The sequence below is a fragment of the Dendroctonus ponderosae genome, unplaced genomic scaffold, assembly GCF_020466585.1.
Source record: "Dendroctonus ponderosae isolate FM_Combo_2020 unplaced genomic scaffold, Dpon_F_20191213v2 Dpon_F_20191213_7, whole genome shotgun sequence".
In the NCBI taxonomy this organism is placed as follows: domain Eukaryota; kingdom Metazoa; phylum Arthropoda; class Insecta; order Coleoptera; family Curculionidae; genus Dendroctonus; species Dendroctonus ponderosae.
In genome coordinates, this window is record NW_026018916.1 from 1,571,297 (window position 1) to 1,586,945 (window position 15,649).

General features: G+C 43.8%; 4 protein-coding genes across 8 annotated transcripts; 3 read left to right on the forward strand and 1 right to left on the reverse strand.

The window, feature by feature from the left end:
* The first annotated feature begins 15 nt into the window (after positions 1-15).
* Positions 16-1,777, forward strand: LOC109540192 (protoporphyrinogen oxidase). The gene has a single exon (XM_019908436.2). It carries the CDS (start codon positions 290-292, stop codon positions 1,694-1,696), a length of 1,407 nt encoding a protein of 468 aa, XP_019763995.2. The 5' UTR covers positions 16-289; the 3' UTR covers positions 1,697-1,777.
* LOC109540194 (transcription initiation factor TFIID subunit 13) lies at positions 1,726-2,878 on the reverse strand. The gene is made up of 4 exons (XM_019908438.2): positions 2,589-2,878; positions 2,351-2,532; positions 2,132-2,289; positions 1,726-1,821 (listed from the first exon to the last, which is right to left on the reverse strand). The coding sequence occupies exons 1-4, from the start codon at positions 2,613-2,615 to the stop codon at positions 1,796-1,798; spliced, it is 393 nt and encodes a 130-aa protein (XP_019763997.2). The 5' UTR covers positions 2,616-2,878; the 3' UTR covers positions 1,726-1,795.
* LOC109540187 (lon protease homolog, mitochondrial) lies at positions 2,743-7,137 on the forward strand. 2 transcript variants are annotated; one of them, XM_019908427.2, is made up of 14 exons: positions 2,743-3,145; positions 3,205-3,378; positions 3,432-3,588; positions 3,905-4,259; positions 4,318-4,447; positions 4,507-4,811; positions 4,869-5,098; positions 5,154-5,346; positions 5,405-5,563; positions 5,616-5,820; positions 5,886-6,051; positions 6,108-6,294; positions 6,349-6,538; positions 6,594-7,137. In XM_019908427.2, exons 1-14 carry the CDS (start codon positions 2,852-2,854, stop codon positions 6,738-6,740), a joined length of 2,892 nt encoding a protein of 963 aa, XP_019763986.2. In that variant the 5' UTR covers positions 2,743-2,851; the 3' UTR covers positions 6,741-7,137. The 2 variants fall into 2 exon arrangements, with proteins under 2 accessions (XP_019763986.2, XP_019763987.2); XM_019908428.2 differs by having other exon boundaries at positions 3,974-4,259.
* A 121-nt stretch (positions 7,138-7,258) lies between these two features.
* Positions 7,259-15,485, forward strand: LOC109540189 (myogenesis-regulating glycosidase). 4 transcript variants are annotated; one of them, XM_048668655.1, is made up of 14 exons: positions 7,259-7,386; positions 7,986-8,277; positions 8,995-9,053; positions 12,410-12,560; positions 12,612-12,810; positions 12,861-13,101; positions 13,155-13,255; positions 13,306-13,528; positions 13,582-13,694; positions 13,748-14,036; positions 14,089-14,445; positions 14,514-14,745; positions 14,802-14,997; positions 15,049-15,485. In XM_048668655.1, the coding sequence occupies exons 2-14, from the start codon at positions 8,038-8,040 to the stop codon at positions 15,168-15,170; spliced, it is 2,523 nt and encodes an 840-aa protein (XP_048524612.1). In that variant the 5' UTR covers positions 7,259-7,386; positions 7,986-8,037; the 3' UTR covers positions 15,171-15,485. The 4 variants fall into 4 exon arrangements, with proteins under 4 accessions (XP_048524612.1, XP_019763989.1, XP_019763992.1 ...); XM_019908430.2 differs by lacking the exons at positions 7,259-7,386; positions 7,986-8,277 and adding an exon at positions 8,490-8,620; XM_019908433.2 differs by lacking the exons at positions 7,259-7,386; positions 7,986-8,277; positions 8,995-9,053 and adding an exon at positions 8,790-8,967.
* The last annotated feature ends 164 nt before the right edge of the window (positions 15,486-15,649 follow it).

The window sequence follows — 15,649 nt, forward strand, 5'->3', positions numbered from 1 at the left end:
CCCGACTTTAAAGCTGGATGGCACCTTGGTCCCGCACCATTGCCAGTTCAACTCAACCTCCAAATCAATATAGCCGTCTCTGTTTGGCTTATGGCGTACATCCACCTCGACCAGTTTTGAGTAATTGACAAGCAACACCGCTGCAACTGAAGTCCATACTGAGTGAGTAAGACTCGCCTTTATCTATGACTGGAGGCTGAATTTTTGAAAAAAACCATGTGCTTCCACTCTAAAACACCCCAGAACATTCAGTGCCCCCAGTAGCAAAATAGGTTAGAATAAGGCTGAAATGAGTAAGACAATTCTGGGTGGAGGCCTATCAGGCTTGTCAGCCGCTTATTACCTCTCAAAGGTTGTGAGCAATGAGCAGACTGTCCTACTTGAGTTCTCGGGACGTTTGGGCGGCTGGCTCAGATCAGATAGAGTGACTAAAAACGCAGTTTTCGAGCAGGGCCCTAGAACTATCAGGCCTGGAGGAGCTGCAGGAATAAACACGCTGAATTTACTGGACGAGCTCAGTGTGGGCCTGGATATTCGGCCGGTAATCCGCACAAACCCTGCCGCCAAAAGCCGCCTGATTTACGCCAATGGGGAGCTGCATTTGCTGCCCACGTCGCTGTTCAGTTTATTTAGCGCTCAAAAACCGTTTTCTAAGTCGATTGTACGCCACATCCTCCACGACATTACCGCTAAGTCGAAACCTGTGGAGGACGAATCAATTTACGAGTTCACTAAGCGACGATTCGGGGTGGAAATTGCCGATTATATGATCGACACTATCATTTGTGGAATATGTGCTGGAAGCTCGAAGGAAATCAGTGTGAACTTCCTGATGAAAAACCTGTTTGCCTATGAGCAGAAGTATGGCAGTGTCATAAAAGGGGTGATAAGGCATATGTTCGATGCAAAGGAGAACCTTCCTAAAGCAGGCGCTTTGGCGGCCAGAGCCAAAGCCGAAAAGTGGAGCGTTTATTCGTTCAGGAATGGAATAGAGTCGCTTCCCATACAATTGCAAGCCACCCTGAGAAGCAGGGGAACGACAGACATCCAGCTGCAGGCCAAATGCCAGGAGATTAACTTTGGGGCCCCACAACAAGCAACTTTGCATCTGGAAGATGGAAGAACTTTAGACTCTGGGCACATAATAAGCTCAATACCAGCCAAACACTTGGCCTCAATGGTTGAAAGGCAACATCCCCAATTGGCTGAGAAACTACTCAAGATTAAAACCGTCACCGTTGGTGTCGTTAACCTGATGTACAAGAAAAATCACATAAAAAACCCGGCGTTCGGCTTCCTGGTTCCTCCAAGAGAGAAACTGCCTATTTTGGGCGTGATTTTTGACTCCTGCAACCAAGAGCGGACGGACAAAACCGTCTTAACGGTAATGATGGGCGGGTATTGGTTCAAAAGCTTATTCGGTGAAACCCCTAGCAAAGGCACCTTGTTGAAAGTGGCCACCGATCAGATGAAGTCAATTCTTAACATAGACGAACCGCCTGAATTTTACCAAGTAAATATCCTAAAGGACTGCATTCCCCAGTATATTGTGGGCCATCAGGAAAACCTACGTAGCATCAGGGAGTATATCGGGGAAAAGCAACTGCCGCTTTCTCTATGCGGGGCTTCGTATGATGGCGTGGGGATCAATGATGTGATTTTATCCGCAAGAAGGGCCGTCGAGGGCTTGAAATAGTTAATAAGGGGTGAAAGGAAATCAAGGGGTCTTGCAAATAAACAATGTTTTTATCGATAATAAAGACGTGACTTCTTTAAACTTTGGTCAAATTTGCTTTTACGAATTGATGTGGGCATCTTTGCCTGCAAGAGAATTAGAACTGTGAGTTCGAGAGTTCAATTTAACAGCTAACATGCACAGATTCTCTAAAAGTCCTGAACAAATCATGCACAAATCTACCGAGATTCATTTTTATGTTGTGTCTAATTGAATGAGGAAATGCTTGTGTTGGTAGGGCAACTGGGGGGTGTGAAGGAAAAATTGCAAACCGATGGGTTTATAATAAAAAAAACAACTGCAAGCTACTCAAGTTCCATTCTCTCTAGCTCTATCGTTGGTAATAATATACTTGCACTATGGTTGATGCAAACAGTCACTTTTCCACAGGCTTACCTGCGAACTTTATCTCATCAAATGCCTTCCTAGCCCTTTTCAGTTCCTCGTTCATTGTGAGCAGGTCTTTCACTCTGGCGTATTTCCTCTGGTCCTTTCTTACCAAGAAAACGATGTCTTCTACTTGCACCCGGCCTGTGCGTCCTATTTCCATCGCCCTATAATTGTTTGAATCAAATCAGCCTGCCTGTACAGTTTTAACTCATGTTTCCTTCATACTTTTGAGTCATTTCAGTGATAAATTCAATCACCAGATCTTCAATGATGTCCACACTTTCAGTGTAAGGGTTTTGGTCGTCACCAAATCCATACATCATGCATCTCAGCTCCTTGCTGAAGAGTCTTTTCCTGCCAGCAGTGCTGAGGGCTACAGTTGTGTCCACTGCATCGTCTTCCTCAAACTGAAAACAGCAATAAATGGGCGATCTTTCCTCGGTTTAGTTTACCTCGGTTGTACCGTTTCGAATGTTTCATCTGCTGCCATTCCAAGCACTTTTTACTGGTAGAAAAACACTTTTCAAAATCAGCTTAAACCAAAAACGTATGAAATGTTTACTGTTGTTGCAATCCTAACCTAAACCTGCCAAAGCCACTGTAAAACTCATTTTTCTAGGTTGTGATTTTCTGCAGCACCCAACCAGTCGATTTCTGAAAGTTTCACTTTGACTTTGCTTGGTTTGAAATGTTCTTTTAGCGTTTTACTGTTCGAAAACATCCAGAATGAGTTTCCTGAAGCTGGCCCGTCAACTTCGACTGGTAAACACCGCCAGGAACTATGTGCGATTTTCATGTGATTGCAAAGCGGAGTCCCGTGTAGCCCTACGGGCTAGGAGCGTGAATTCTTTGCATTTAGGAAGTCCAAATGGCGTCTTCAGCAGGTCGAGACTGTTCAACAACTCCAGGTCGCTAACATCAGTGCGTTATTTCAGCTCAAAGTCCAATGGGTCTGACGACATAGCCCCAGAAGAGGAGCCCTATAATCCACAGTTGCCAGCCACTGTGGCTGTGCCAGAGGTTTGATTTTGCTCGTAGCTGGAATAATTAGGCAGGTTTAATGATTGTACTGTTTCCAGGTATGGCCACATGTACCGGTGATTGCAATAAGTCGAAATATCGTCTTCCCCAGATTTATTAAACTCATCGAACTCACTAATCCCCAACTCATTGAGCTGATTCGAAGGAAAGTGAAGCTCAACCAGCCATACTGTGGCATTTTTCTGAAAAAGAGCGAGGAAAACGAGTCGGAGGTTGGCAGTTTCACTCTTCGCCCCATTCCTTTGCTATATTTGATGAATTCTAGGTTGTTAATAACGTTGAGGATGTTTTTAAAGTGGGAGTGTTTGCTCAGATCCATGAAATGCAGGATCTAGGCGAACGACTTCGTCTAGTTGTTATGGCGCATAGAAGAATCAAAATCACGGGCCAAATTTTCGATAACTTCGAAGAAGAAGCTAAGGGTGAGTTTGTAAAGAGCAGCAGCAATCGCCCAATAAACCGTCATAAGCGTGTACTGTGAGTTTCAAGCGAAAACTACATTGGGGACGCTCTAGTATGAAGAAAAACCCGCCTATGTGTGAAATTTTTTTAAAAAAAGGCACTCAGATGACCTTTTCTTATAGAGATTTGTAAGAACTACCTTACACTCATTAGATTTCATCAGAAATAACTTACATATATTTTTCAAACAATTGCTAAACATGCTTTTCAGCTTCTGTTTTGCCATCATACACTGGTTGGTCAATGTGAATAGTTCACTGTGATTTCTGCTCGTAGAAATGGGGAAAACAATGAAAATTCACTTCCCCGCTTTCAACACAACCGTTAACGTGCCAAAAATTTCAGAAGAATCTGAGAGCCGGGGACGTCGAAAAAACCGAGTCAATCGCCTAAAAAAATCGTTCCCCGAAATCAAGACCCTCGATGAGAAAGCGCCAACGGAAAAAATCACACAGGAAATGGGCGAAGCCCCTAAAGAGGAAAGCCAGATTCCTGGTACCGAACCTCTGCTGATGGCCGAAGTGGAAAACGTTGTGCATAACAAGTTCAGACAAACTGAGGAAGTAAAGGCACTGACTCAAGAAGTGATCAAGACTATCAGGGATATTATCAGCCTGAATCCGCTTTACAGGTAGGGCTTTTTCTCGGCCAAAAAAGCGGTTGTAAGCCAGTCGATTGCCCTCTTTCAGAGATAGTTTGCAACAAATGATGCACCAAGGCCAGCGAGTTGTGGACAATCCAGTTTATCTGTCGGACTTAGGAGCCGCCTTAACAGCGGCGGAAAGCAAGGAACTACAAGAAGTTCTGGAGGAAATGGACGTAAGACTGTGATGGTATATTTTATCGGATGGACGGCTTCAGCCTTAAATGCGTTGCAGATTCCAAAGCGGCTGATGTTGTCGTTGTCGCTGTTGAAGAAGGAGTTGGAGCTCTCCAAGCTGCAGCAGAAGATTGGCAGGGAGGTGGAAGAGAAAGTGAAACAGCACCATCGCAAGTACATCTTGCAAGAACAGCTAAAAGTTATAAAAAAGGAACTGGGGTTGGAGAAGGAAGATAAGGATGCCATCGGAGACAAATTCCGGGAGAGGATCAAGGACAAAATTCTACCGCAAACGGTCAGCGCCGTGATAGATGAAGAGTTAAACAAGCTGAACTTCCTGGAGAGCCACAGCTCCGAGTTTAAGTGAGAACCGCTGGCAAAAAGTGTTAGTTTCTGGTGGTTGCAACCGAATTTTTGCAGCGTAACCCGCAACTACTTGGATTGGCTGACGTCGTTGCCCTGGGGAATACAGAGCGAGGAAAATCTGAACTTGCAAAGAGCCTCTGAGATCCTCGACCAAGACCATTACGGCATGGATGACATCAAGAGGCGGATTCTGGAATTCATCGCAGTCAGCCAACTTAAAGGCAGCACACAAGGCAAAATCCTGTGCTTCCATGGGCCGCCAGGCGTCGGGAAAACCAGCATAGGTACCAAGTTCAATTCAAGCCCAAATAATCAACGTTTAACTCCATTCAATTTCAGCCAGGTCAATTGCCCGGGCCTTGAACAGGGAGTACTTTCGATTTTCGGTGGGAGGAATGACTGATGTGGCAGAAATCAAAGGGCATAGACGCACATATGTGGGCGCCATGCCCGGCAAAGTTATCCAGTGCCTTAAAAAGACGCGAACCGAAAATCCTCTGGTGTTAATCGACGAGGTGGATAAAATTGGAAAGTACGCAGACACGACTGCTGAGCGCAGCAGGTTTTTGAACAGTTTCTGTCGCTTTTAGGGGCTATTCTGGCGATCCCAGTTCCGCCCTACTCGAACTGCTGGATCCAGAGCAGAACTCCAACTTTTTGGACCATTACTTGGACGTGCCGGTCGATTTGTCCAAAGTGCTGTTTATCTGCACGGCCAATGTGGTCGACACAATCCCCGAACCTTTAAGGTAAAATCCGATGCGTCTTCGGGAAACATTTCAGCACATAAAGTTAATCTAGGGACCGCATGGAGATGATCGATATGTCCGGGTATGTAGCCGAAGAAAAACTGGCTATCGCCAAACAGTACTTGCTGCCGCAAGCCATGAGGGACAGCGGATTGAAGGACGACCAAATCAACGTCGGAGATGAGGCTTTGAATATCCTTATTCGCAGCTACTGTAGAGAGAGCGGCGTTAGAAACCTGCAGAAGCACATTGAAAAGGTAAGCAGTTGACTAAGGGAACCAACGGAATTGGGAAAATAGGCACTTATTATCGTCTTTCTTAGGTGGTTAGAAAAGTGGCTTACAAGGTGGTGAAGGAGGAAACCCAGTTTATTCAAGTGGGAGCCGATAATTTGCAGGAGTTCGTTGGCAAGCCGGTGTTCACTCACGATAGAATGTACCCGACCACGCCCCCAGGCGTCGTAATGGGCCTGGCCTGGACCGCTATGGGTAAGTAGTTAACGCACCAGTGTTCTCTAATAATTCCAGTAAATTTTGTGTTGCAGGCGGTTCAACGTTGTACATAGAAACCACTACTCGAAGACAACCGTCTGCAGATAAGGACTCTGAAGGCAGCTTGGAGCTAACAGGGCATCTAGGAGACGTAATGAAGGAATCCGCAAAGATCGCTCTAACTGTGGCAAGGAACTTCCTCACCCAGCAAGACCCGGAAAATAAATTCCTGCTATCTAGGTGAGTGATTGGCTCAGCGTCTTCAGAGGCAGTCTTTAGCAGTAACATTTTCAGTCATTTGCACTTGCACGTGCCGGAAGGCGCCACCCCTAAAGACGGCCCAAGCGCCGGATGCACGATAGTAACAGCGCTTCTATCTCTGGCCAAAAATACGCCGATCCGGCAGGATTTGGCGATGACTGGGGAAATCTCTCTAATGGGAAAAGTGCTGCCCGTTGGCGGAATAAAGGAAAAAACCATAGCGGTGAGTAGCGATTACCCCGCGGGCCGCATGCAGTATTAAATGGATGAGATTTCAGGCCAAAAGATCTGGAGTCAAATGCATTATCCTGCCCGAAGAGAACAAGAAGGACTTCAACGACCTGCCGACATTCATAACAGAAGGCCTGGAAGTACATTTTGTTAGCCATGTGAACGAAATTTATAAAATAGCGTTTCAAGAATAAGCAGTCAAGTTGATTGGTTAATTGAAATAAATTCTGTTTGAATCGATTGTGTAGTCAGACGGGCTGGTTTTCATGCTCCCGCTGTGCCAGTAAAGACTTAAACACTGTGCTGTAAGTTGGAATTGTTTTATAGTGGGTTTATTGGGGGAAACTGATTTTTTCCATTGCACTTATTGGTACGCAAAGGGGTATTGAAAATGGCACGTTTGACGGTTGCGAATGGCGCTCTTACAACGCAAGATGGGAAAGCGCACAAGGCCGGTCGCTTGTTGTTATATAAGACTGTTCCTTACTTAGAGTCTAAAATAAAGTCTTTTCTACCGCATTTTTCAGTTCGTGTTTTCTATGTACATTCGAATGTTTGTTATCACTGTATTAATAAAAGGATTATTTTGGAGTTTTGCGTGTTATTTTCCCATTAGAAGAAGCGAATAAATCCTCACTCTGATAAAGGATTGGGACACGGGCTTATCATGAGTTTCCAGCAGGTTGGACGCCGCAGTGGAGTAATCCGTTTAAACAAAATTTTAGTAGACGAACTTACATGACTTGGTATCATTGGAATTATCTTAATTACAACTGCGACTGATAAGCAAGTGAAAGCATCGCGTTCCGAGATTTAGTTAAGAGCATTTTGCGTTGACTGGTATGTAAAGCTAATTTCCCCCGTGCTTGTACATGTTTTTTAAGTGCCATTTAAGGCCATTCATGTGGGCAGTAGTTACTCAGTTAAACACATTTTGCCAGGAATTGGGAAACTCCAAATTAGTGGGTCTCAGAGCGGCTAAAGTGCATAAAGCTTCTAGTGAAATTGTTGCAAACCGCGTCACACCCAGGCAAAGTGTTGATCCTTAAAACACTAATTTAATCCAAAGACCATTAGTGCCGCTCAAAGAATTAGCTTTGATTTCTCGCTTTGTGTGTTGCGCAATCTTTATGCCATGCATATAATAAATAAAAATGTTGATCTTCCAATCTGTATTTGAACCACAAACAAAATCTCGCATGTATTACGCTGCTTGCGACTAATAAAACAATAAAATGGCAACAAATCCAAATATAATTACGGGGTTTATCAATATTTGTGCAACCGCTTGAGGCCTTTGCTGTTAGGAAAGTGTGCGAGAAAAACTCGAACTCGTGGACACTAATTGAACTTGAGCGATTCAATTAGCACCTTTTAAGGTGGGATCGTTTTAGCGCCCACATACTTTAATGTTCAAGTGTGAATAAGAGTGTTTATAGAAATATGCAGATTTCAACGGTTGGTTAAAATTCTCCTGAGTTGAAGTGGAAAATGATGCACCAACCAGCAGTTAAAAGTGAAGCCGATATGCCCATGATAGTGGTCCAGGGCCCATCCAGGGAAAATCTGCAAGAAATCCCCTATGTGGATGAAGGAGCAGGGTTGAACACGGCTGGAGAAAGTGCCCTGGCTGAAGAACCGGCTAAACGAAGCAACTGTGTTATGCCTAGAAAAAACAGCATTTCCTTGCCCAACTTGGACGAGCTGAAGATTGTGAATGAGGTTCAACAGGTGAGGAATTCAGCCTAACAAGTTTCCGGGTTTGTCTGAAAATGTTTCTGTCCAAAATCCAGCAAAAATTTTCCACCGGCCGAAGAAAATGAGAAATATTCGCATGTATTTCCTTCACTCGAGGCTCAAGGTGAACGTCTTTGCTAGCTGATTATTCCCCAATTACATCAACTAATTGGTGATTTTTCGGCGTGTTTGTCTCGAAACCAGTTTGCTTTAATTAGATTCAACACTGTTTGCAAACAGATTCGCAAGCTGTTGGTAAATAAATATCTTAATCAAAATGGCTTTAAAACGATCGCGATCTGTGAGTTTCAGTGAGTTTTGTGAAACCTACAAGAAGGTAAACGTTCAATCAAAAAACAAAACCTGAGGAAACCGGCAGTTTCATTGAATTGGCTGCTTATTAAAAATGCATTAAAATCGACAGTTCCTGCATGTAAGGAACCAGTACTGAAGATAAAGGTATCAATTATAAATAGATTTAGATACAGCAATCGGTTCGAGAAGCCATAAAGCCTCCAATATGCGATCGTAAAACGTTGTTTGCTAGTTATGGTGACGCTTTTAAAATTTTAATTCCATAAGTAATTTTATTGCCTCCAGCCCCCTTTTAGTGTTAATCCACCGTTATAAAGTGGGAATCGCTTGTTGACCTATGGATCAGCATTTGGAGGAACTTATCTTAAGGTATTAACATTAATTTTTCCTTTTAAGGTTTCGAGCTGTAATTCGCAAAGCGACATAGAAACCGACGATGAAATCGGAGATGGGCGGTGAGTATTAACGGGGAAATGCCCGGAAATTTATTGGAAAAAGTTATTAGAATTCAGGAAATTTCTTTGCTCATTAGGAGCCAAAATAATTAATTAAGTGTAAAGAAACGAAAAATCGTTCAAACACCGGGTATACAGGGAATAGTTTGGGCGCAAGTTGAACAATTTCCAAATAAATGCGCTTTGATTTGGTTCTGGTTTTTGCTGTTTGCTTGACAAAGTGATGATGAGGTTCTAATTCAAAGACAAACAGTTCATGAAGTATAAATTACCTCCAAGGAAATAATTATGACAGTTTTCTCCGGTTTGTATCGGTCGGAACCTACTTAGTAGGCTTGTTATTGTTCCTTAATTTATTCCTAAACTCTATGTGAAAAAACGGCGGGTTTGGCGAAAAATTACAAACCGGTTAACTAGTTTTCGAAGCACCTCCAACTCCTCAAACTACCTCAAGTTTGAGTCAGAAGGAAATCCAAGAAAACTCTTTTAATATACATGTACAAGTACATGAGAAAAGCTGATTTTAGTCCTACTAGTTTTTCGAAGAAACTCCAATAAAACTATCAAAAAATTCGGAAATATTGAAACATTTTGTGTAATTTTTGAGCAGAGTGCAGTTCCTAATTGGACAGGATTGGAAGTAGGATATTTTTGAAAGTTCTTGACAAAAATCAGATAAATCGCAAAAGAATGTTCCTGCATGGGCAAACTTTTGTAACTAAGTTGAATCATTCAGTTGCAGCCTTTGGAGAAGGAAAACTTAGCAAATGATCCCGTTTACACACTCGATAACTATTGATAATTGTCCATGTTTTGCCGCAAGTTCTTTGCTTTACAGAGGAAACATAAAAATGAAGACAATTCGCATGGTTTTTCAAAGGTTTTGTTAAATTTCCGGTAAAACTTGCGCTTTCTTTATGGCGTATCACGATCAGTTTTCAATTTGTTTGTTGTGTGTTTTAAACCCTCACTTCCTGCTGTTTTATTCTTGAATTCATTCAGCATGTGTTTTAACTATTTTTGTTTTAACTGTAGTCATTGTTTAAATAAAACGATTGATTAAAACTGGGTTTGAAGGCAGGAATTAAATGGTGTACATTCGATTAGCGTTTCTGATAAAGGTTTTATCTGAAGAGCTCAAGATTATGGGCACGCTTTATCCATATTTCAGACGTATTTCAAATCAGTGTCCTCCTGATAAGATCTAATGAGATTAAAATAAATAGACGAACATAAAACAATTCCAGCCAACTTGCGTAAATGACATTTTATAGTATTTGCGGTTTTTCGCTCGGGTTCCAGTTTGCGTTTTTTTCTGCCAATAAAGCGCGTAAAGTGGTTCTATAGGCGGGGCCCCGGAAATGTTTTCCGGCTGTACCGTGCAAAAGTTTCATTAAAAAACACGCCGATTTCGAGTAGTTACACGTGGGTGTTGGGATTTTCCACTAGTTGTTGCCTTTGTGATAAAACAAGACTTTTGTGCATTTTGAGGAAGAAAAATGGCCTTAAGAACCCCATTTACCGAGACCAAGATCAAGATACACGAAGAGGAAGAGGATGCTCTGATGAGGTAAATTCTAGGCACTTTCAAGGTTTTTTTTTGGAAACTGCACTTTTTCTAGTGCAGTGCTTGTTGAGCGCTAAAAGGTGACAAAGTTAAGAACAGTTTTCTGGGTGAATTTTCTCCAAAGCTTTGCGCCAGAAATTGGTCTTCACTTAAACTCGATTCCGTCGACAAAACCCAGCCAAATCCTCGAACAAACATTGATATTTCTACCATAGCAAATTGCCGCATTATCTGGCGATATTTTAAAGCCATTTACCTATTGTTTGACCGTAATGACGCAATATGCACGAGACTAAATTTTATATGACTTTGCGACTTAAAAGGCGATTTTTTTATTCGATCCGGATCAGATGGATGTTGAGCCCCATCCTGCACTAAATTAACAGACAAACCGCTGCAAAATCACGTGAAATCACTACAATGAAAGCTCAGAAGTTTGCTTTTCCCATTAGCCAAAAGCCGCTGTTAACATGCTGATCAAATAGTTTTTTTCCTGCTAATTGGCTTTGGCTGATTATTTATTGAACTGTTTTATTTGCATTTTGAGCAGAAAAATGTGGTTCTAGTCAAGGAAAATGCGACTTTTAAACGCGCTTTCGGATGCAAATACACCGCTGATTCGACGATGCTAACCATGCATCAGTCAGGTCTTAAAACGAGAAAATCTCCGTTCGAGGCGATTTTTTCTTCATTTTGGGCGCAAGTTATAGCTACAATATGAGCGATTTGGAACAGGAAATTGGGGCGATTTTGGGGTTTAAGTGTTACTGGTAGGTGTTTCCGCCTCAAGGAAATGGTAACTGGAATTTATTTTTGCGAAGCTGGCAGGAAAAGTGCCACCCAGACCCCTGTCTCAAGACCCCTACGCTTCTTCATATTATTTGAGGTTTATTTATTATCTTGTCTCGCTAACTGCGTAAGTGGTGGAATTATATTGTTTATTAATGCTTTATTACATTCAATAATGCCTTTCTAGTCCACTCCCGGAAGTTGCCGTTAAGAGTCCCAACGTTGTGTGGCGCAATAAATTGCTCCAAATATCTGTAGAAGTTTTTAGATGCGACGAATCAAAAGAATTCATATGGAAAGTAGAACAAAACTGGGGTGGTTAGAAATGTTAAAAAGCGCCGATTTTCGGCGATTTCTTCGATCGCTTGCTCCTGTATATAGTAAGGATTAAATATTAAGTAGGAAACTCGTGACTATTCGAGTAATATGTGATTAGGAGAAGGATTAGGGATTTTCATCGGATCAACATCATTTTCAGTCAACAGAATGCGTCGATGATTTTTTAATAATAAAATTCCGATAAGAGTTTCAAGGTGTTTTTGGGCCAAAAAGATAAATTGCTTGCAACCTATTTCGCATTTAGTGAATGCAAAGGCTTTTTCAAGCGATTGCCAAGCAATTGTTGCAGGTTTAAGAGCATGAAACCAAATGCAAGCTTTGCCAACCTTTGCAGAAGTTGAGGCTGAATTTTCCAAATTCTGCCATCAAACCGCTGTTTTTCCAGAACCAAACAAATTTTGTGGGTGTGTGTGTGTACAAATGTTTTTCTTCAAAAGCAATCCTTAAATGCTGCTGCGAAAATAATTTGCCAGTCAGATTGAGGCTCTTAATCCCCCTGTAAGATAATTGAAATTGCTGCGTCTGATATGATAAGAGATTTCAAGAAGTGTTAAGCAGTCATTGTTCTTAATCGGAAGAAGCAGTGTTTCTGTGGATCGACCACTTCTAGAAGAAGGCGGCTTTGTCGATTAATTGACTGAATAAAATTGTTCTTCCGTAGCGGTCCTGGTCGGAATGTCCGGAGAAAATCGGTGCTGAGCCCCAGAATGTTGACCCTGCCAGAGCCAGGCGACTTTTCGGATTCGAATTCGGCCGCCAACTCCGTCACATCCGTAAACTCCCTGGCCAGCTTACTAAAGGAAAAAATCCAGGTAAGCAGCTGAAACCCCCCTAAGCACCACGGCTCATCTTCGGGCTATTAGACCTTACCGCAACGGATGCGCAAAAAAAAGTCCAACGACTACAAAATCAAAGTGTTCGTCGTCTTCCTGTTCATCACCATCGTGGCGCTGATATGCTGCGCTTACTTCTTGTACAACCAAAAAATCCTGGCCAAAGCTTACTTCGAGAGAGTGAAGTTCAACAAGAACAAACGCATCATGACCATCCACAACCGCGATGGTAAGTTTTGGAAGTTGAAACGTTTGCAGTCTTCCAAAGGGTCGGTCTAGGGGTGGAACTAGTAAGCGCCAGACTGGGCACCACCATGAACTACGACAAAGTCCTACCGTGCTTACCACAGGACGAGCGGCGCGATGGCTCGATTTGCTTGGAGTGGATGGACCGCGCCAGGCTCTACTTGCACGTCTACAACATGCAGGAGAGTGTTAAGTGCTACAACTTGAAGTGGATTGCGCTAAACGACCATATTTCACCCACGGATTGCATCGAAATGGCTCCGGGGGTGCATTGGTAAGCAGCCAGGGCTCTTACGGAGGCGCTGATGATATACGCCGGACTTTCAGGTATGGAGGAGGGCAGAATCAAGAGTCCGCCTGGCCGCTGGAGAAGGGGGCGCACGACTTTCGTCCCTTCATCACCGGCAATGTGGAGCGCCACGAATGGGGTAAGTTTCCGGCGGGGAGAATCAATGGGAGCCAAATCAGGGTCTTCCAGGCAACGTGCTGAAAAGGTACTTCATCAGCTCCAAAGGAGTTGCCATCATAGTGGACGAGAAGACACCGTTGTATGTCTCGATCACCGACGACCCGAAGAAGGCGATCTGCTTGAGGGCGAAATACGATAATTTTGCGTTCGTCAATCGGTTCACTTTAGGGCCGGAATTGAACTACAGCGTTTGCACTGGGAACAACATGTCGGACTTGCACTCCCAACTCAGGTAATATTTGCAAACCAACGCGCCTTTTGGGGGCTAAACGTTACCTCACTTAGTGAACACACTCTATGGGATGGTTTGAAGAAAGAGGACTCGGACGTTATCGAAAGCCTGCTCACGGAGCCCATCTGGGAGATTACCACCGACCACAAGGAAGCTTTCACCGAAGGTAAAAGTTTGGAGAAAAAACACCGGCAAACCTTCCACTCCGACTAATTCCAGAAATGATTTCCAACTTCACCAACGATGTGATCGGGCTGCCCAACATCAAGCAAGGCCACGTTTTGCTGAACGAGTTCTGGCAAAATCAGGTGGGCGATTTCGAGCTGGACCTCAACCGGTTTCCCAGTCTGGAAGAAACCATTGAAGTCCTGAGCCGCAGGGGGTTTAGAGTGGTATTTACCATCCAGCCCTTCATCTCGACCGAGAGCCCAAATTTCGCGGAGGCTGTCGAAAGGCGACTCTTGGTTCTGGAAAGATCCACTGGAAGAACTGTTCCAGCTCTAACTAGGTAGGAACAACTTTCGCAGGTTGATGAGAACAACCCAACCTCCCTTTTCCAGCTTCAAGAACTTCCAAAGTGTGGGCGTCCTGGACATAACAAACAACCGAACGATTCCCTGGCTGGTTGAGAAGCTGAAAGCTTTGATGGGCAAATACAAGTTCAACGCCTTCTACCTGGAACTGGGGACGGCGTATGACATGCCCCACTACTACCAATGCCAGAAGTCTTTGATAAACCCCGACCAATACAAGACGCTGTTCATCAACAGCATTCAGAACTCTGTGAGTCTTCTTGGAGTGAGCGACGCCATCGAGCGGCCCAGATCGCCTAGCTTCGTTTCCCTGCCCAGATTTGAGTCAAGTTGGGAGGGGTTGAGGCGAGTGATTCCCACTATTTTGACCTATGGGGTCATTGGGTGAGTTGCGTAGTGAAACAAGTGAGTCTTGTGTTGGGAGTTGAGGATTCAACTCTGCGTTTCTGTAGGTACCCCTTTGTTATACCTGGAGCTGTTGGGGGGGACTTTGACTCGATGGAAACGAAGCTTTCCGAGCTGAATGGGACTGTGGCAGACCTGCCGGATCCAGAGCTCTACATCCGCTGGCTGCAGTTGGCCGCTTTCCTTCCGGTGGTCAGATACAACCGTTTGCCTACCAGCTATGGGGATAAAAGGGTGTCGGACACCGCCATCAGTCTGGCTCTTTTAAGGCAGAATAAGGTGAGGGTGGGTGACACGAGTCACTTCTAGCAGTTCAATTGGACGTCCCCCTCCAGGTGAAACCAGTGCTGAAGAAATATGCCCGAGTTTCACTCAACTTGGGGCTGCCAATCATTCGGCCGCTTTGGATGCTCGACCCCAACGATTCCTCATGCCACACTGTGGCCGACGAGTTCAGCATTGGGGAAGACATCATTGTGGCTCCTATTCTATATTCTAGGTCCAGGGAACGGGAGGTTTACCTACCGGCAGGTAAGAGAGGGTGGGTAGTTGGGGACGTTAACGGCAACCGATCTGGTTTAGGGGTGTGGAAGGATGGAATAGATGGCAGCTTACGCAAGGGAAGCAGGTGGATACACGATTATCGGGTGGAGGAAGGCAAGGTGGCGTACTTTGAAAAAATGCCCGACGACACGCGGTTCTAGTTCAAATCTTCCTACAGTTTGCAGTAGAAGAACCAGTTTATGGAAAGAACTTTGATCACTCACTCTTTTGTTAATGGGTTTTGTGATTTGTGGCACACTGCATACTTGGAGACTTTGGTACGAGGAAGTTACTTTAGTTCGAAGCCAAAAAGTGCCGGGTTTTCCAGTAAAATGGTTCTTGAAACGAGAGAAAGCCGTTTGTCTCGTACATACGTTCTGGGCATATACCTACCTGTAAATCTGAATACTTCGACTAAGCAAAATTAGCTTAAATGTAAATAAAAGCATGTGAAATATACACTGTACATATTCAAAGCACTCTTTTTTGGCTTTACTATTGCAACCCTAGTCTATGTTGAGCGGTTCCTGAGTAGGGGCGGATCCAGCTTTAAACTCGGGGGGGGGAGGGGTTATGTAGAAAAAATACAGTCTTCTGTTGTTTATGAAATTAGAAAAATGATCGTCGTTTTGTGCAAGGG